General features: G+C 46.5%; 1 protein-coding gene and 1 long non-coding RNA gene across 2 annotated transcripts; both read right to left on the bottom strand.

Annotated features, from left to right (window-relative positions):
* Positions 1-21: 21 nt before the first annotated feature.
* med1 (mediator complex subunit 1) lies at positions 22-15,080 on the bottom strand. The gene is made up of 17 exons (XM_064321891.1): positions 14,901-15,080; positions 14,123-14,229; positions 13,561-13,639; positions 13,160-13,214; positions 12,889-13,021; positions 12,308-12,336; positions 12,074-12,145; positions 11,364-11,438; positions 10,779-10,852; positions 10,135-10,224; positions 9,901-10,012; positions 8,787-8,911; positions 6,914-7,038; positions 6,095-6,296; positions 5,543-5,638; positions 5,066-5,171; positions 22-4,883 (listed from the first exon to the last, which is right to left on the bottom strand). Exons 1-17 carry the CDS (start codon positions 15,019-15,021, stop codon positions 1,073-1,075), a joined length of 5,412 nt encoding a protein of 1,803 aa, XP_064177961.1. The 5' UTR covers positions 15,022-15,080; the 3' UTR covers positions 22-1,072.
* Positions 15,081-17,884: 2,804 nt separating this feature from the next.
* On the bottom strand, positions 17,885-20,467 carry LOC135247914 (uncharacterized). The gene is made up of 3 exons (XR_010328327.1): positions 19,608-20,467; positions 18,997-19,353; positions 17,885-18,742 (listed from the first exon to the last, which is right to left on the bottom strand). It is a non-coding gene; the product is annotated as an uncharacterized LOC135247914 (long non-coding RNA).
* Positions 20,468-21,199: the final 732 nt, after the last annotated feature.

Below are 21,199 nucleotides of genomic sequence, written 5' to 3'. Positions count from 1 at the left end.
CAGAGAAACATTAAACCCATGTTGATTTTTGCAATGAAGTATTTAATTAAAACCAGTAAAGGTACTCATTTCCAAAATAAAAAAGTCTTAATATCGCTGATATAGCAGTGTAAAATACTTAAGAATCATTTACACAAATCTGTGCATAAAGGAAAATGTAACATGATAAAAGATTCTACGTATTAAAATCCAAAACCTCTGTTGACATTGAAATTACATGGGGAGGGGGGAGGGGGCTTAAAAGCCTTTAACACTGTACAATAATTTTGCTAACATAAACTATACAAGCCTTGAAATAAATGTCTGGGAAAAGGGAGAAAAACTAAAATAAAAAAACTTCTTTTTTTTTTCATATGACAGCATGCTAGTTTTTAAAAAAAATAGAGAATCATTCAGTAGTATTTTGATGAAAGCTCTCCTGACTAAAAATACAACAACAAAAAAAACTACTAAATCTGATATTTAGTATCATTATTAGCTGAGAGTACCATACACTTGAGTTATCACAGTGCAGAAAAAATTGGCAACACTGGGAGAGATTAAAAAAAAATAAAAAATAAAAAAAAATAATAATAATAATAAAAACTCCCTTAATGAACACATTTCATTCAATGGGTCTTACAGTTATCCTGATTAGATTCACAGCGATTACATAGTAACAGGCTGCTCTCTCAACTTAATTCCAGCACAGTGGTTGTCCATATACTGTCTAAAACACTGTCCTGTTTTTAAATTGGCCACACTAATTATGAAGGGGGTTTAAAAAATTCTCATCGTAGTACTTCTAATTCTAATTCCAAAGGCTCCATCACTCTCTGAATGGAAAACAAAAGGGAAAGACCTGGAAAGATGACCCTTCCCCCTCACACCTTAAGAACAACTTTGGCTGGCCTGTTTAACACAGATGGCTTGTGGGAATATTCCCCGCCTGTCTTTGTTTCATGACGGAGCAGAAAACCTGCTATTGCCACCCTAAGTAACAAAACAGGATTTTCAGATGAGCTTAAAGCCTACCCCCATACAACTGCACGGTGTGAAGATGGGTGGGCTACACAGTGATGAAAAGCTGCCTCTATTTGAAAGGTTCGAGGTTGCCAGTGAGGGCAGAATCCATGAGGTCATCGTCTTCAGTCCGCAGGTAGGCGGGGCTGGGTCGGGCTGGTCGATCCGACCCCAGCATAGACAGGGAGGGGTCAGGAGCCGAAATAGGCGACCGAGACCAGCTGTCGCCTTTCATGGGGTGCGAGGAGGTGGTGCAGGATGACGACGACTTCTTTTTTTCCTTATCTCGCTCTCGGTCTCTGTCCCGGTCCCTCTCGCGCTCCCTCTCCTTCTGCTTTTTCTTCTCCTTCTTGTGCTTCTTGTGCTTCTCCCCGGAGCTGACTGGTGCCGAGCTCATGTACTCCAGCGGAGGCTGCAAGGGCCGCAAGGCCTGGTCGTCGTCGGAGCTGGGGCTGTTCTGGTGGGACTTCTCTGCCACCGAGCTGCTTCCAGATTCGCTCTCGCTGTCGGGGTTCAGAGGCGTGTACCCTGGGGAACGACTGTGACTGGGAGAGGAGCGATCATGCTTGGGCGTGGACCCACTGAAGGGCGAAGCTTTGAGGCCAGAGTGCTGGGAGCGCATGGCATCGCCAGACCCCTCGCCTGGCTTCTGGAGGGTCACCGTGGTCTTGATACTGGGTGAACCCCCATCATGTTTGCTGATGATGATCTTGGCCACACCGGTGCTGCCCACACCTCCACCTTTGGAGTCCAGTGGCTTCTTGTCTCCTGAGCCAACCCCTGACATTGACACCTTAGACTTCCCCTCTTTCTCCACCTTCTCTCGCTTGCTCAGGTAATCTCCACCCTGCGATGACATCCCATGCTTAGATGGCTGAGGTACAATATTAGGGGGACCTCTAACCCCTCCACCTCCTCCCCCACCACCACAACCTCCTTCACTGCCCTCTTCACCCCCTACTCCACCCCCTCCAGCACCTTTCAATTTGTCGATGACGGCAGTTAGGGATGGCTTTTTGTTGCGGCTAGGAGACTTTCCCTTGACATTTGGGTTATTCCCACCCCCTCCACCTCCACCTCCACCACCTCCCCCACCTCCACTCCCACCATACTGGGACTGGGACCCAGCAGAGAAGGACATAGAGCCGGAGGACGAAGAGGAACTGGAAGAGGATGAGGAAGAGGAGGAGGACCCAGAGGAAGAACCTCCACCCAGCTGCTTCTGAGACCCCATCCCACCCCCAGAGGCAGACTTGGATCCTCCTGAGCCACCGCCTCCAGATCCCATTGGAGATTTGGCCTTGGAGGACGGGGGCGTACCAGGGACCTGAGTCTGCTGGAGCTTCATGGGAGAGGAGAGCTTGTCAGAGCCACTGGAACGGGAGTGTGAAGGAGAAATGTTGGGCTTGATGTTTGGGTTGATGAGGGACCCAGGTGGCTTGCCCCCTTGAGGTTTCATCTTGCTCCCACTTCCTCCTCCACTGCCCCCACTTCCAGTCCCTGACAATCCATGCTTTGTTATGGGGGAGGAGCCAGGTTTGCCTACACCCAGCCCCTGGGAGGAACCCTTCGACTGTGAGCTCCCTCCTCCACTTCCTCCTCCGCCACCTGGCTTTGAGCTGCTGCTCTGTCCCATGGAGCCCTCAGACTTAGCCTTCATTTTGCCCGAGGATGAGGAGGAAGAGTGGGAATGATGGCTCTTACTTCCACCACTGACCCCCGTCCCCCCCGTACCTCCTCCCGCTGAGCTACTGGAGGTGTACCCCCCGTGGGAAGAGGTCTTACCCCCTGACAGTTTAGGAATCTGAATGGTGATTTTGGGTATTGGTGGTGTGGCACCCCCAGGGGGCGTCTGTGACCGCCCAGAGCTTCCAGGAGATTTGGATCCTCCTCCACCCACAGACCCTCCTGAACCTGCACTCCCACTCGGTGGCGTATAGGGCCGGCCCCCTGAGCTGTGTGACGGTGACTTTCCATCCGGGTCCATCTTCTTGCGCTTGGGCGGCTTGTCTTTTGGCTTTCCCTCGCTGGAGGGGGTGCGGCTGCGCTTAGCCTGTTTGGCATCAGATGAGCTCCCCCCTGTCATACCTAACCCCGAGCTGCCCCCACTGCCGTTGTCCTCCTTCCCCCGCATCACCTGCTGCTGCTTGGCCTTAGAGTCGGCGCTTTTAAAATCGCTGCCCCCCCCTCCCATGCCCATCATGAGAGGACTCTGCCCACCCCCCGAATGAGAGGAGTGGGGGTCTCCCAGGTCGGGGGTCGGACCGAGCAACGGCTTGCCCCCTCCGCCGCCGCTCCCAAAAACCATACCCATGTCAAAAGGGTCCTTGAGGGAAGGGTCAGGAGTGCTGCGGCCATGCGGGGTGGGGTTCTGGGGAGTGCCCGATGGTGTGTTCTGCTGGCTGCTCCCGCCAAAGCTCTTCACAAGGTCCAGGTCTTCATTTGGACTGGAGGGGCTGTCGTCAAAGTAGGCTGGAGGGAAACCCTGTCCAGCTAAGAGCTCGGGATTGAAGTCTACAGCATCGGGGAAGAAGTTAGTGGAGGAGGAGTCACTGGTTGGCGTGGCTGCAGTGGCTGCCTCGGCAATGAGTTCTGCTGGGTCGCCAAAGGGATTCTCATTGCTGCCGGCATTGAACAGGTCGGACTCAAACACTGCGCTCCCCTGACCCGAACTGGAGGAATCTCGCAAAGGGGTGCCTAGGGGTCCCCCTTCCTCCCCACCCAGGTGGTGCTGACCATGGCTGCCGCTGCCCCCTTTCGCTGCCTGCTCTGGGAGGTCGGAGAGGATCTCGTTAATGTCTGCCCCGATGCTGTCAGAGCTGGACAGCCGAACCATGCGAGGGAGGCTGGATCCTGGGGGCTGTTGCGGCTGGGACTGCGACTGGGAGTGTGGCTGGGCGTGGTACGGCACCCCGGGGCCAGCCGGTGGCGTCCCACACTGGCTGGGCGCGGGAGTGATGCTGTGGGGAGTGTCTAGCCCGTCCCCCGGCAGGTTGACGTCGAAGATGTTCTGGGAGTCCACGTCCATGGAGAAGAGTTCGCGGTGGAAGTCATCTTCAGTGGGGTGGTGAGGGTGGTGGTGCTGTTGCATCCCTCCGCCCTGCTGCTGCTGCTGCTTCAGTCCCATCCCTCCCGCAACTGCCCCGCCTTTTTCTGCCCCTCTCGGGCGCTTCTTCTTACCTTTGCTGCCAGTCGCGGCACCAGCAGTGTCAGTACGGGGCGATCCAGAGGATGAATTCTGCCTCTCCAGGGGGCTTGAGCTGTAGAGGGTAGTGAAGTCCTGGGAGGGGTTGTCCTTCAGCAGGTTCATCAGCATGGGGTGGTTCTTGGTGTTGCTGGCAGGGGAGGATGTGAGGGGTGGGGTCTGGTGGGGCTGGGACCCTGAAGATGGAGCTTGAGGGGTGGGGCTTGAGCCCACACTTCCTGTGATCTGCAGCAGGCTGGTTAGGATGGGGTTCTGGGTCACTTTGCTGAAGTCATCCCCATGGCTTTGCTGCTGCTGCTGTTGTTGCTGCTGTAGCTGCTGCTGTTGCCCCCCGCCTCCAACCTGGCCCATACCCTCCCCCCCAGACCCAGAGCCCCGTGGCATATTGAACAACGATGTAATCGGGCCAGAGAACGAGCCACCTCCCCCGGCACCACCCCCACCGCTTCCTCCCGTGGGTGTGTTGCCCCCTGAGGGCCCGGGGAGGCCCATTGCGTTTCCGCCACCGCCGCCGCCGCCCGTGCCCATGCCGCAGCCGGGGCTGCCGGCAGGAGGCAGGTTCCTCTTCACCATGTCCTCCACGGTTTCGGCTATCAGCGACAGGGCCGGGGTGTCAGCCTGGATGGTCTCGGCCTTGCGGCGGATGGCCCGCATGGTCACGGGGATGGACATGCACCTGGAGGGAAACAGGCAGAATGTGAGAAGGCATGCAACCCGGTCTTCCTGGCCAACTTCCAAACGGCCCAATACGAGGACTGGACAGGGAATGCTGAAGCGGCTGGAGACGCTAAAGACAGGTGCGACCAAGTTCAGCGGTGAATGGAATCGGTCCAATAAAAACAAGGAAGGAAGCCACACCTCTGGACCACCTTGGTAATGAAGTCGTCAGTGCAGATGAGAGCATCAGACAAGCCCTTGTAGAGCTTACAAGACACCTGCCTTGAGTCAAGCACCTCCATTACCACTGCAGATAGAAAGAGGGAAAAGGACAGGAAAAGAAATAGAGCAAGAGGAAGTAACCAAGAAAGAGAGAAAACCAATAGGGAGACAAAAGAAAAAACTGATTAAACATTCTCAAATAATTCCAAATTATCTTTAAAAAGACACTGTAACAGATCTGAAGTGAGAGTGACAGGGTGGTATGAGGACTGTGGGTAGAAACTCATGAAACAGTGGTGCAGTGAGAATCTGTGCAAATGATTATCTGTGTACAACTGCGAGTGAGTGTTTGTGTATGAGTGTGCCTGGGAGTGTCAGGGTGAGTGTACGTGTGGACGAAAGTATTAGAAAGTGTGGGAGTGCAAGTGACGACGCAGCGCGTGATGAGATCCTTACCGCAGACCAGGGATTCGTTGACTGGGTGCTGGAAGGACACGCTGAAGCTCGAGTCCGTCAGAGGACACACCTCAAACTGCAGAAGCCCAGGCGTGTCTACAAGAACAGGACACCCATTCAATTATTCACCACCTACCTATTCATTCATTCAAGAGTAACACCTGAAGCTGCAGCATTCACAACACTCATTCGTCCACTAAATCCCTGTGAGTAGTAAGTGCAATAAACTACCATTATGTGGATTACTTGCAGCAGGAAGTGAATCTCTAAAAGCACCTAATCCTACTCTTCCTATTACCATAGTACATTCACTTAGCAGATGCTGTAATCCAGAATGATTTGAAATGTTAGAGAACTACTAGTGTGCAAATTCTCATGTGTAGTAACACAACGAATAAGTGCTTTTTTTTGGAATGCACGGACACTGGTGTTTGTACTGATGTCACAGTATGTTTCTGTACCAGCATGTCTGCGTAACGGCTAATATTAGCATTGCTGCGGGTGTCCATGACTGTGCCTGTGACCGGGGGTGGCGCGGAGAGGGACACGTGCCTTCCTTGATGAGGGTGCGTTTGACGCAGCTCCCGATGAGCGTGTTGTACGCGGCCTGGTGTCGGATGACGTCCAGCAGCGCTGGCACCTGAGCCGGGTGCCGGAAGGGGATCTTGGACACCAGCGCCCCCTGCAGGCAGCGTCCATCCTGCACCGGCGCGTCACGGTTCAGGAAGTAACAGTGCTGCTGGCCAGGCAGGGACTGGGGGAGAGAGACAAGACAGGGAAATCAGGGGAAAGAACTGAAGTTTACACACAAAGCTGGGATCAATACCAATATTATAATACAGCCAGCTATTATTGTGGCAAGTCTGTGCTGTTAGTTATTTATTGATTTCTATGATTAGCATGGACTCACAGCCAAGTAGCAAGAGCAGTGCCAGAATATACTGTTTATTCCTTTTTCCCCCCCATTCTCATTTTTACCAATTTGGAATGCCCAGTGCCCAGTCATAACTGTAATCCCTTCCAATCACTGCAACGTCCTCAATCTATCCTGCAGGCCACCAGCTGAGCTACACAGTTACTGCAATGGAGGCCAGAAGTTCACCAGTGGGCACCTACATGGTGAGAATTAAACTCAGACAGTGGGGTACATTCATTCCACTGGGAAAAATGTCTAAGCTGGATACAGGGTCCAGGAGTTCAGATTCTATTGCATTTTTCACACCCATAATTCTGTAAAATGGCGAGAGCAACGCAGACAAAACAAAGTCATTCAGATCTGTTAGCTGAGCACGCTACCCGATTACCTCAGAGGACCGAAGAGGACGACGAGCCTCGGTAAGCAGACCGATAGCAGGCTGGAGAAGCACTCACCGCGTAGAAGCGCATGGCGTGCGTGTGGGGGGGCAGGGCACCCCCCCCTTCCTCCTGCAGCTGGCTCTGTACGATCAGCTCGTAGAGGGGCGCCAGCGGAGGAGCGCTCTCAAACACGGGGATACCTGAAAGGAGTGCAGCGCAACACTCTCAACCCGCGCTTACGTGCTACAAAACATCTCCATGTTGCACGCTAAATCCACCGGCAACCTGGCAATGGTCACGTTTGCCCTATACTCCATTACGTTAAAGCTGCAGTGGGCAACTTTCTCCACAGTCACTATGTTGTGAAAACATCTTGAAAATCATAACACCCGTTGGCCCTGCCCACAGAGAAACAGACACACCCTCACCTCCTTGTTTCTCCACATACCTCGTCATGAACAACATCTCCCTACGACTCCTCGGCAAGGAGGATCGCAGGATTACAGACATGCGAACATCAGCTACACTAAGAATGTCAGCTCCAACAGTCCAAGTGAAACAACAAAATCTCTTGTTGTTCCAGAGCTTACCAATTATGTCATAAACATTTTCCATTTAGTCACCGAGTTCAGTAGCAAACAAAGTGATGATTTTGCTAAGTTCACTAAAGCCAATCTAAAGTTAGCGATCTACCTGAGGGTTCCCCGTAGCTACCGTTAGCAAAATATTTTTATATATGTAGCAGAATTGCTGAACAAAGGCCAATCTCTATCCCAGACTAACAGTTACCCAATACACCTAGCCCCAATTCGGTAGTCTACTGGACGTTCTACGATAGGACCTTTCTGAGAGCAGAATTCTGCTGTCAGGACAGTACTTTCAGAAAGGTACAATTGTAAAATGTCCAGCAGAGTTCTGAATTGGGATTCCGATACACTCAAAGCCTTTCGACACTGCACAGGCTGTTTTTGTAGGTTACTAGCTACATTGGCAAGTCAAACAGTTATGTAGCAGAGCATGTGTTGGGGCAGCTTTAGCTCTGATATAGGACCCTTTGGGAGTCAGGTCGTACAGACAGTTGGCAAGCAGGGTTTTAGAAGGTTCTAGCTAACATGATCTACCGACAGTCAATATCAGCTTACCTATCTAGCCTAGCCTTTACCTACCACACAGATAACATTAGCAAACCTTCCATTCTTCCAAGAACTAGGTGCCAAATTAAGTAATGTTATGAATAATAGCTACCAGGCTACTTCGGTGGCTAAATTCATTGAAGACAACTTAACTGGCTGGAAGGCAGAAAGTACAGGTAAATTAATGTTGAAATTTAGGCCAACCAGTCCAGCAGAAATAATAAAAGCTCCGCCATTGGTGAAGCTCTTTCTTTCTTTCTCAACAGCTATGTTTATTTTTATGTGAACACGCAAGGTCAGTCTCATTGTCGATTGGTTCACGATGTGAACCAACCTATGTCTTCGGTTGTTTTAAGTTGCAAACCACTTTGTTTTGTAAACAAAAACTTGGGCCAATTCCCTGGTTTTTGAACACTTAATTTGAGGGTATAAATACAATTTGAGGGTATAAATACAGTGTACGGTGCTGGGTTTCTCTCACTGCAGCTCTTTCTATGATTGCTGCCAATTAAACATGCCCATTCCCTGATATAATTCTAAAATAAACTTACATACTGCAGCTTTAAGACAGTCGTACACAGACACAACCAATTTCAGCCCGTAAATGCAAAACCGCCACAAGACAGGCCCACAGCCACAATTTCCCTTTCATAAACCACCATTGGGTCTCCACGCAACCACATCAAAACACACGGCGGCCCTACTTGTGATCGCCGATCAGTCTTTCAATGACCGCGTGCCCACACAAGGCAATTCCAACGGTAACCTTCCCTGACTCTTTAGCACGGACGTCCCCAACCACTCGTTCCTCTCACCTGTGGTGTTTCCCATCCTCTGTATGAAGGACAGCGAGAACGGGGTGGGCCGGTTCATTTTGAGGAAGAAACAGGCCGGCAGGTCAACACAGTTGGAGTTTGTCACAGAGGAGAAGGAGGGAGTCCTGAGTGTGTGTGTGTGTGTGAGGAAGAAATCGAGAGAGAAATTAAATGTTAGCTATGCAGGACCCCAACAACATTTCATTTTTTTCAAAATCATTTAAACTGTCTGACTGCATTGCATCCATTCGCATTGTGAAAATGCTTTGATCAATTCAAAGCCAATCAGCATCATGTTGACCTTTGTCATGTCATGACATAGGTTAGCTAACTTCCTTTTGTGGTGCTAGGCTGCTATCAGTTAACATTAGCTAGCAATCCAAAAATCACGTTTCTTAAAACAAAAAGACAAGTGAAAGAAACAAAATGAAAGCAATTACACTAGACAGGCAATGGCCAAATGTATTAAGAAGTGAGTTAAAATAGCAGTGCAGGCAGCAGGTGTAGGGAATGACAGCAGAGCCCTTGTCTACCCATGGCAAAAGTCATAGCCTGGCTTGACCATAGCAGGGTCTCTGGGGAGACCACGTTTACCTCAGTTCACATTTCAGCCACGAGGCAGAGCAATTTATTTTACTTCAACAGGCAGCAAGTCGTCTTTCAAACATTTTGGTGAGCATGTAGCAGCATAGAGGAGAAGAAATGCCAGAGTGTTCTTTCTCTTCACCAAGTACATGCAATATAGAGTTACGCTTCTATGAAGCTGCCACATGGAGAACTCATTTTGAGACCTCGAGTTCCTGCTTGAAAAATGGTGCTCTGCTCTAAATGGACAATCTCTTTCTCTTCTTAAACTACACTTTCCCCAGTGATACAGCTACCAATTCGAAAACTTTCGATTATCGACTGTGAGAACTTTGCAAATAAATATGCTGTTGAAGGTGCTTGCATAATAGAGAAAAAGATCTTATTTTTGCTCATGTTCACCCCGGTTGTCAATATACACATTCAATTCCACATAGTACCACGTTAGAACAAAATTACAACACCTAAAAACAGGCTATTGAGATACAAGGCCTATGGTATTACAACACGACTTGACCGCGTTATATACCCTTTATTGTCCACTGGATGAGAGCCTGTAATCAGCGGCGCGATGGGGAGCTTGTACACAGAGCAGGTTCCTTCTACAGTCACCGACACGCTGACGCCCAGAGAGCGAGGGACTGTGGAAAACAAAGATAAGAGAGAGAGAGAGAGAGGGGGGCTATCAATGACAGCAACCATTACCTTCAGATAATAGGTACATAGTATCAATAAGCATGTCATTCCCCCCGCTCAGACTAACCAGTAGAGTCAGTGAAGTTGAGCAGTGCTCCCGTCCCCTCCTCAAACACGTCGTACGGCGACACGTAACACTGCAGGGACACCAGATGACCTGCAAGAGGCGACGTGAATCAGCCATGGCTGCACATGATAAACAAACGCCCCCGTTAAACCACAACTACTTTTAAAGGTCAAAGGTCATGTACATATGACTAGATATGGCCACACCTTATCTTAGCTGCAGATACTGTATAAGCATTTCTTATGGGTGTATGTAAACATACCTATTCAAATAAAATTCTATTTTATGGTGTGGTGTAGTGAGGTCTGTTAATGTGTGTATGTGGGTGAGAGAGAAAGAGAGACAGTGGAGACAGGTGATAGGCATGCGGTATATAACAGATTCCTTCAACACTGTTCACATATTTGTCAGCACTTCAAAGGGTGTAATTTCGTTATGTTGCATTTAGATCAATATTATAATGGTGAATTTTGTGTGCTGGGTTTTGGTTATGATTGTCAGTTTGATGTTGAGTGCAGTAAATGTGCAATGTGCTTAGCGTGCTTTGATTTAGGGCTGCATGGTGCAGAAGAGTTCAGTCAGTATGTACACAGGATTTCTGCAGTTTAGGATATTCAATTATGTTTTGTGTGGGGTGCAAGTACCTCCACTCCGAGCAGTCAACAGACCCACACTGCCATGTAGAATGGTCTCTACTGTGTTTGCATTTGTGGCCAACCTGTAACACAAGAACACAAAAATTAGGACACAACACATAGCAGACTAGCAAACACAAAGGTTGTGTATATTGATCAATTTAACATTCCACCAAGTACTATATTAAATGAAAACTATTTATGGCGCCTGAGAGTAAATGTTTTTTTTCCTGCGTAAATTACAACTCACTGTGAATCAATCTATTCACACTCTCTGACAGGAATATAAACAAATTATCTCTTCTTTTATGCAGGGTTCTTCTTCTTGAATATTGATGAGAAAAATGCAACATTCTGCACAATTCTTTTCCTATTCACCACACATTTCGACACCCGATGAGCAATCCGCTGGTGATTTAATGCATAAACATTCACTCCAGGCCTTAACTGAGCCTAGCGCCGACAACAGGTACGGTGAGAGAGACACACCAGGGCACAGATGGGTAAAACGCCATAGAGACAGACTGAAAAACAAAATGGCCGTTGCACAAGCGTGCGTGCAGATGACGAGCGAGCGGACGACTGCGGGAGCACCTGAACATGTGCATCATCTTGGTGAGGTCCAGCTCCAGAGACTGCAGCGCCAGGTACATCTTGGTTTTCAGCTTACTGCACGGAAGGAGCAAGAGGGGAGGGAAAGGAACGGCCATTTTAAGAACCGCAGTGCACAGCACGTCAAAAACAAATAGCAAATAAAGAAGTACTGTAAAGACAATCACGATATGAAAGCAGGGGATTTCCACCCAACACTACTCTCAGACGACTGCTCGCTCGGTGCTGACAAATTCTCAACCCAACTTTCCCGACGATGGCAACTTCCCCTTAAATGAGATATCACATGATCTGAATGTCATAAGAGTGCGTGGTTTGTAAACTCACTGAATTACAACATACCAAAATGGTTACGACCATTAAAGTTCCAGGGATGAACACTCGGCAGAAGCACAATTAATCTATTGCAATCAGTCTATATAGACTCAAGGCCCTTTTACACCTACAGTTGAATCAACAGTGCCTCATGCGTTCTGTGTAACAGCACTCCGGGTAAAAGCATATCAAATTATTGTGAACTATGTTCATAGTACAAATTCTCAAGGTATACAAATTTTCTACGAAAGAGCATAATTTTGCAAGTATATTTCCATAGTATATATGGAAATCTTAATATGTAAAATTTCATATGTCCCAGCGACTCTGGTTTCTGGTAGAAAAAAGCACGGGGGCACAGCTATGGCAGGACTCACTTGTCTCCAGGAAGCTTATACAAGTTGACCAAACCCTTGAGATGTTTGGAGAACTCTTCAAAGTTTTTCTCTCTGAGAAAAGAAAGCATAAAAAACCCCAGCTTACTATAAACTTCAGCTTTAAGAAATGATAATAATTTACAAGGACAAGATAACCACGGCGGAATAGAAGTTGGTGAAACAGGGTTATTCTTCAGACAATGAACATGGCTATATACTTTCACAAGTCCCTACCTGAGATGTTGAACCAGCTCTGGACAGCTCTGTCACACCAGAAAAAGAGAGAAGGAGACCACAATGAACAGGGGGGGCAATGTGCAAGTACCATAACCATTCAAAACGTTCATGTTTACTTGCAGATTGCATAAAGGAAATTAAATCTGTGTGCCATGTACCACGCAGAGACCATTGTGCTGCCGTGTAACCTCAGCAACTAATGAGAAAAGCGGAGAAAAATACAGAAAAATATGAAATCTCAGCTCTAAATATACTGTTTAATAGCTTGACTTATAGCCTAGACTACAATTTCCCAGGACCTCACAAATATTTCCAGAACATTTTTCAAATTTTCTCATTTTCCAGGTGTTTTCCATGACTGGAAAACTGGTCAATAAATTTCCAGGTTTTCAAGGTTTTCCAGGACAAGTGGGAACCTTGAAAATATCTACCACAAATCAGTCCCCCATTTCCTTTCTTTGTCCACAGCACAGCTCCACTAAGGACATATTTAAGGGTCCTCGCACAGGGCTTTACTGTGCATACTTTGTCCCAATCTCTTTGGAATTTCTCCACCCCTGTCCTTTCTTTGTACTCACCGCGGGGTTCTCTCCATGATGCGCCACCTTCACGTCCACCAACTGTCCCCCGGCGTCCAGCTGCACCTCCACGTAGAACATGTCGGAGGTGATGTAGCACTCCGTCCCAGAATGGCTCAGGTGGGAGCCTAGCCTATTGGAGAGACAGGAGAGGGAGGCACGGAGAGCACGGTTACAACTCACTATTCAACCGCACTGGGTCAAACTCGGCACAAACACAACAGGACAAAAAGCGAGGGGGGTGTGGGGTGGCTGCAGGGACGATGCTTACCCGTTCTGTCGAGCGATGGACTCCAGGCGATCGGTCATGGACGGCAGTGAGGACACTGTGAGAAAGAGAAGGGGAACTGGTGAGCAGCTAGGTCTTCCCAGTCTTATACTGGCATTATAAACACAGTCAAGGAGCCTTAGGACTGGTAACACAAAAACAATGGCACCGCCACAGCAAATTGCAAGCGCAAGGACGTTTATTTACAGTGCTCTGAAAATGCCAGGCAAAATGAAAGAGAAACAAGGGAATTGCAATATTTGTAGGAGTCAAAGCATTTTCAGATTTGCTAAATATACACATTTTTGCTGTTTTGGCAGACTATGCAATCTGAGGTGAGAATGACTCGTATTAATCCCCAGGCTTCTGTCCTCCTTTTCTTCCCTCCCTCCGTTTTCTCTCACCCTTCAGCGCTCTCTGCAGCGTCTCCAGGCAGGTGAGAAGGAGCTGGTGTCCGGCAGCATTCATCACTCCGCGCTTCTCCTACAAGGAGGAGAACCTTTGAGCATGGCCAGGGCATTCCTCCGAACCGCTTCCTCATTGTGGTGCGGAGCACCCATTGCATTACATTATCTTATATTACATATTACATTACAGGCATATAGTAGGCGCCCTTATCCAAAGCAATTTACACAACCATACATAGCATTTACACAGCATCTATTTATATAGCTGGATATACACTACAGCAGGGATCAGCAACCGAAGGTCCTTGAGGGCCGAGAACTGCTGGTTTTCCACCCTCCCTTTGCCTGGGAGTCAGGTGTGAAGACAGTCTGGCCAATCAGTAGCACTAATTACCCGGGAGAAAAGAAAACCAGGGCTGGATTTGGATTTGAGGGCCAGAGTTGATGATCCCTGCACTAAAGCATTGCAGGTTAAGTACTTTTTTCAAGGGTACCCAGCACCCCCCTGAAAGCACCCCTATCCCCTCCCCCTCCCTCTCCATCTCCTCCTCCCCCTCACCATGGCCTGCCGCACCACCTTGCTGGTCTCCTGCCATGGCCGAGCGGCGTTGTGCTTGGCGTGCAGCTTCTCGAGCAAGACGTTCACTCGGCTCTGCTTCTCCGCTTCTGCGGAGAGGGAGAGCATGTTAGCCTCTCTCTGCTACAAACTCACAGACAATTTGTTCACTACTACGCTATGCAATATATCAAATGGACTGTTTATATCATACAGACTCCTGAAATAGAAAATGCCATATAGTGTCAATTCCAATTCAGTCCTGTGAACAGAATCTTGTCTGTCAATGCAAAATTTGACTAAATATTAATGCATATTCATTACCACAATTCATTGAACACATACTATGATAACATATTATCAATACGAGCTAAATCAATGAAAAAGAAGAATTCTCGTGCCATACATGTGGCATGTGTTCTGGATTAAATCGAATCTGCGGCTGTGATGTCCATTGTAAATAAATCCAGCCAGCTCGTCAGCTCCCTCTATGTACCAGTGACTTACAACAAGTAATAACTTTATCCGTAGCTTAGTAATCAACAGACTTTACTTTACAGAATGGTACACGGACTTTTGCTGCACTTTTTCATCCACAACAAGTCTAGTTAGCCAACCAACTTCTGTACAGTGGTTAGCTAGTCGCCTCGTTAACTGGGTTTCGTCATGACTGCCACCATCTATTCTAGTCTAGCTAGCAGCTAGCTAGCCAGCTAGCTAACGTTAAGTATGCAATTTAAGAAAACCTGATTGGCTCCGATTGTACAGATTACATACATACCAGTCCCTTCCTCTGCTTTTACCCGATCTCCGGTCGCCGGTGTTCCCCCAGACTGTGCCCCAAGAGCAAGCTCTCTTGCCGGACTGTTGCTTTGCACCGAAACCCCAGATACCGCCGCCATCTTCGGGATCTTCCGTCGCCTAGGCAAGAGCTTCCGAGACAACAGAGCGCTACGGGGGCGACAGGCAAGATGTGACGACACTAAATTCTATTGGTTCATATGATAATGACATAATCAAACGGCGACACTAGACAACAACCTCTGGTTTCGTTCTGTGACAGCAGTGCTCATCAACTAAGATTTATTTCTAAACCAATCCGAGTGATTTAACACAGCCTAAACTTGGAGTACCTCATGAAGCAGGATTGTGTTAGCTGGATTACTGCGCTGAGTAAAATCGCTCTTTTATACTTCAGTCCATGTTCCAGTTCTGAGAGGGCTCCAGGTTTTGCTCAGTGAAATTATTCAGCTATCTCAGTAATCCTGCTTCGTGATACAGATCCCTGGTCAAACTGGTTTATGCTGGGTTTTTTTTTGTTTTACACTTTTAGCTGGTCGACCAGCTGACCTGCCTATAGTCAGCTATTCCACCAGTTTGACCACCAGCTTACTCTACCAGCTTAACCAGCCACAGACCAGCTAAGTGTCAAATTGTTTAAACCATATTAAACCATCATTGAATCGCAGTTGGTCTTAGTTGTAATTTTCAGCAGGAATACTATACATCTCTAGAAAAACAACACAACTTCTAAAAATCTGTCCGCAATGCACACCAATTTATTGATGTCAAAAATGATTCCTAACTTTCACAAATGTTTCACGAATGAAACAACAGCCGAAAGCAATGTTACCCATTTTTTATTGGTGGAAATGACAGAACCAAGAGACTTAAGTATATGGAGAGAAGAGGAGAGGACCAAGGACAGGGCATAAAGGACAGATGTTATGAGTTCTAGACACTGAATCTCCCATGTGCAGCCTGGAAGGCATGACTATTGAGGTAGGAAGCAAATCAGTTCAGAGCTGTGGAATACACAGAAATTAGGGAAGGCAGCAGCAGAGGTGGTCAGTTGTGTGAAAAGCTGTCTTTACAAAACAATTTGCTGCTACTGCAAACAAGAGTTCTATGAGAGTACTGCACATGAAATAGTGAAACTGCATTATAACTGTGGTAATACTGCAATTAAGAAATGTGTTCAAAATGTTATACAATAGTAGATAAAACTGCAACAACGATCATTACAACTAGTTCAACTGTAGTTTTTTTTTTCTTTCTGTACAGCATGGAGCTCCTTGTTGACTGTTGTCGTTTTAGTGGCCACCTTATATGGTCATGGCACATCAGACCTGGGTCAAATATGTATTTGTTTTGGATTCAAATATTTTTCTACGCTTTACTGATCTTGTCTGGTGTATTGGAACCAATGAAATACTCTCAAAAAGTGCAAACCCCACCTTCTGGTCATATTGGCAGGCTCTATTACATCAGCACAGAAAAGTATTTGAATCCAAAACAAATATGTATTTGACCCAGGTCTGTGGCACATATAACCTTGGAAACCATGATTGCCAAGCATGCACTGCAGGCGGACACCTACAGGAAGCCTTTGCATCATGCAAAGCGGTGTCTTGAAATCACCCTCAGGTCAATTCTGCTCAGCGCTCGCTGGAAGAGAGGGTGGAGCAAGAGAGGTTTCAGAGATTGCAGCATGCAGTGGCAGCAGGTTTGGGTAGCGGAGAGGGGGGCTGCTTTGTTCTGCCTGCTGGATTCAGCCCTGGGTCTCCTGGACCACAGTGTGGAACCCTCACATTTACATGTTGCCAATTAGCTGAACACGTTTTAACATACCCATCAATGTGTGCATAGGTAGAGAAGTACATGTGCTTAATGGTACTGGGAAATGAACCTGCAACTTCTAAGTAACAAGCCGAATTCCTGCCCCCTTGGTGATTAACATCATTATGAACAGTCAACATGTATGTCCATTCTGTACATTCTTCCATTACTTTTCATTGGCAGATGCTTTTATCCAAAGCGACGTACAATGAGTGAATACTGAAGGACACTGAAACAACTACAAAACACAGGTCCGATAAGGTACAATACTCATTATGTAACAGTTATCCATAGCCATGAACACATTAAGTCCAGTTCACACAGTAAGCACACACTAAGTCAGAAAGTTATGGTAAGTCACATGATGACGAGCTACAATAGTTATAAAAGGGCAATATAAGTGCTGGGTGGAGATACAAGAGTAACATGAAAATGCTGGAGGAACAAATTAGGATTCAAATGAGAGCCATGCTTGATTGGGAGTGCCCTGCAGAGTAGTGAGTTAGTCCAGATACAGTCTGAAGAGATGCAATGACTGAGCAGTTCGTGGAGGAACGTGGAGTTCATTCCACCACTAGGATGGAGAAGCTCTGTGTTTGGGACAAGTGAGAACCCTTTACCCAGATGTTAGGGAGTTCAAGTCGCCCAGCTGCAGCAGAGTGGAGTGGTCGAGCTGGCATGTAGGGTTGAATCATGTCCTGTAGGTAGGGCGGGGGCTGTCCTGTTGGCTGCAGTGTAGGCCAGAGTCAGGCCATTGAACCTAATCCTGGTGGCAACTGGTAGCCAGTGGAGTGACTTCCGCAGGAGAGTGACATGCGAGAATTTAAGACAGTTTAAGACAAATTGGGAAGCAGTATTCTGAATCATTTATAGTGACTGCATGGCACAGCCTGGGAGTGAACCATTTCCTCTATTTGCACTTCTCTTTTCAAATATACTCAAGGAAGCAGAACACTACCATTTTATGTCCACTTCTAATCTATATTTCCTGGTTGATTCCACGCAACAAATGTGAATTGGATTATTAAATTATTTTCAATTTAAAAAGAGAGTACAAAACAAGGTATTAAAAAGAAACTCAAATGTCTTTTTAGTACCTCTCCTGTTTGCAGAGGAAAGACCAGTCAATACCTCTGAATGTATAGATTTGTATTCAGATATGTTTTTATTTGCATTCAAAGAAATTACAAATTGCGTTGTCCCTAGCTAAATTAAAAATCAAATCTTAGTGTGCCAATAAGGGAAATGTAATGTTACATTGTTTTACAAAGGGTGTCTATAAGCAGCAACATATAGGCAAAGCAGCATTGTGCCTTTCTACAGTGAGAAAATGACAAAATATGTTCAAAAAATAAAATAACAGAAATGTTATTTGCATTGAACTTATCGGTAAAACTGAAAACCAATAAACACAATTAAAAAAATAAAATAAAACAACAGGCCTACCGCATTACCTATACTTAAAATGACAGGCTAAAAAACGACATGCTAAAATTCCTGTCAACCAGGAATCAAATACATGTAGCCGAAGTGCAAAAGGTATCCACTAGATGGCGCGTTGGACCTCCAAATCGACCCCATGTTGTCACCGTAGTGAAATATGAGGTCGGGAATATTACATTATGACTATTAGCTTTTGTAATAATTTGTCAGTCGCTGTATGGGGTATATTCAAAGGAATAAGATCAGGGCACCCATAAACAGGTTTGAACTCAAATCCACAGCGGCTTTGAAACTACTCAAAATAACTGATTTTCTTGTGGTTCATCTTGCGTCACCACTAGTGTGTCCAGCTGTGGAGTTTGGTTCAGGTTCTCGCAGATCATTTGCTGGACTCCCTTCCGCCCTGTGCAGTGGTGACCGGTCCCTTGAGTATATGTGCTCCAATTCGGCCCATGGGTCTTCCAGCATGGAAGGCTTGTAAAGTTTGGAGACCCCAGACTCAGACGAATCCCGTCGTCTAGCTGGACCCCTTACAGATCTTGGTGATGGAGATTGGTGCATCTGAAAATGCAGAGAGCAGTTATGAATTGTAAATAGGTGTTTATTTAATGAGTTAAATCTAAAATGTAAAATCCCATAAATCTGACTAGTATTCCGATACACTATTTTGGTCTAATACATAAAATTAAGAATGGTTCTATACAAAATAAATGAAACCAACGTGTGCGCGCGCGCGCGCAAACACACCCTTATAGGCTACATGTAGCGTTCGCGGTACCACCTCCGTGGTAGAACGAATGTGAACAATTTCTTACTCTTGATTGCGGCGAATTGATTGAGGACTTCTGCCATCTGTTGGACCCTCTCTGTAGGCGAGGTGACCATTCCGAGCAGCGCATATCTGGTCCCTGTGGGCTGCGACGGGGATTCCAAACGCCTTCATTTCTCTCCCGATAGAAGACGGGACTGGGGCCACAATTTCGGCCTACAGGGCTAGATTGCCACTGGGGCGGTGACTGAGGCCAAGGCATTCGCCCTATAGCCCTAGATCTCCACTCATCCGCTGAGAAATGTGCGTTGAGCTCTCTTGCCCGATTAGCACCATACGGCATTTCATAATGGAATACCCTTGGCCCTACCGGACTTTGTCTGTGCATCTTTGGTGTAGTTGCCTATACCGATAAAACATAATCCAACAAGTCTGTTTTCTTTCAAAACATTTAAATGAAAGCTCGGAATGGACAACATTCCATTCCGAGCGTAATTAGACATTGTAGGCTACAAAATTAAGAAAAATGTAAAAATAAACAAATAAGACTAAATGAACAAATGTAAAGCCACATATAACCTTCATAACATTTAGATTGCAGGCCAACTGTACGCTATGCTGTCTGAGTTAACAGAAAAACGTTCTTTTTTCTCTTACCGGAGCTTTGAAAGGTTGTCTTCTCTCAAGTTTTCTGCACTGACCGCAAGTTGTTCGCCAAAGCAAATGGGCTAGGACGAAACAATTTATGGAAGCCAACTGAAACGATTCAAAACCCATTCACTCAATGATTGGAGCTGCATACCCTGTACCCCTTGTAAGCATCTAGGCGTGGACACAGCCATTCACACGTCTGAATTTGATGATGTTGCCACTGAGAGAAATTACCGTAATAAAAGAAAGTCTGGAATGCTGAAAGCCAGTCCTTGATGGGTCTGTACCGTCTATTGTATTTGTAATCTGCGACCTCTTGAATAGCCTACGTTTTTATGCGCGTCTTCCCATAGAATGTCTAGTGGAACAATGAGTATAGCCTTCCGGTCTCGGGGTTCATGTAGGGAAACCGCGGAAAGCTACGGCCATAATTTATTGGAAGATTTAATTCTGGCACACTATGTGGCCTACTTTTAAATCAAGCCCTTCCTATAGTTTTTACTTGCCGCGCATTTGTATTTTTAGTTAGAGATTTATTAAATAAACATCGCGAAAAAAAATCGAGTCTATGACGGCGGTTCACGCGGGTCTACTACTGCAATATACACCTTTTAACATGACATTTATTACCAGGTACCCTTGAGTTACAGCTATAGAAGCGAGTACCATAAACGCGTTCCACGACCTTTCATGAACTGAGGAAGTCCACCGTGTGGAAGGGTATCATAATACAAGATAACATTTATTCGATATAAAAATAGGCAAACGCACTTCTTAAACATGCACCAGGGGTTGGGTGGATAAAATGCACTTATTGTGACTGAGCGCAGGCTTGAATGCAGTAAACGGCCGTAACCCTAACTGATTACAGCAGCGGGCACGCATCTTCCATTCTTACAAAGGCTCTCTCTCAGGCGCTATCAATTGTAAACCACTTGCAGTTGCTTTCGTAACATGGCAATCCGTGCGGTCATTAACTCCAACCCGAATTAAGCACCAGTTCATTGAGAAGATATAAGTTCGCACACTCTGGATAGAACGTGTTGACTAATAGGTTTTCGCTGTGACAGGTAGCCTGGTTTCTTTGCCTTATAGACTATAGTCGTATCATTTAGGAATCAATAAAGCATTATAGAATAAAAGTATCCTAGGCTACAGCGTATCACACATCCATAGAAATACTCACTTGTGCCAGAAGTTTCCAGCGGAGTCAAACTGTTCTTGTGATGTATTAAAAATAGAAACAACTTTTCATTATCATTCAGCTGACAATTGGGAATTGAATAGTGTGATTGCGTATATACTTCACGAGAGGGAGACAAAGCGCAAAAATCCGCTGTGTAGCCTACTACTAGACCAATTAGACAAGTAAGTTTCGTTTTAAAACACCTATGCGCCCTACTCACCACACCATGAATAGTTTCGAAGCAAAACAAACGTTTTCGTTTACTAAATATACCAAAACGTTTTACTACTACAAAGAATGACATGTCCAAAACGCATTCAATCATAATTTATCTGCGGGAAACCTGTAAATTGTCAAACTCTGGGTGCTATGGGGGCATATAGTCTGCCTGCCATCCAAATAAAAAAAAAAA

Source organism: Anguilla rostrata, chromosome 2 (genome assembly GCF_018555375.3).
Source record: "Anguilla rostrata isolate EN2019 chromosome 2, ASM1855537v3, whole genome shotgun sequence".
Classification (NCBI taxonomy): Eukaryota; Metazoa; Chordata; class Actinopteri; order Anguilliformes; family Anguillidae; genus Anguilla; species Anguilla rostrata.
This window is presented reverse-complemented; position numbering and strand designations above follow the sequence as displayed.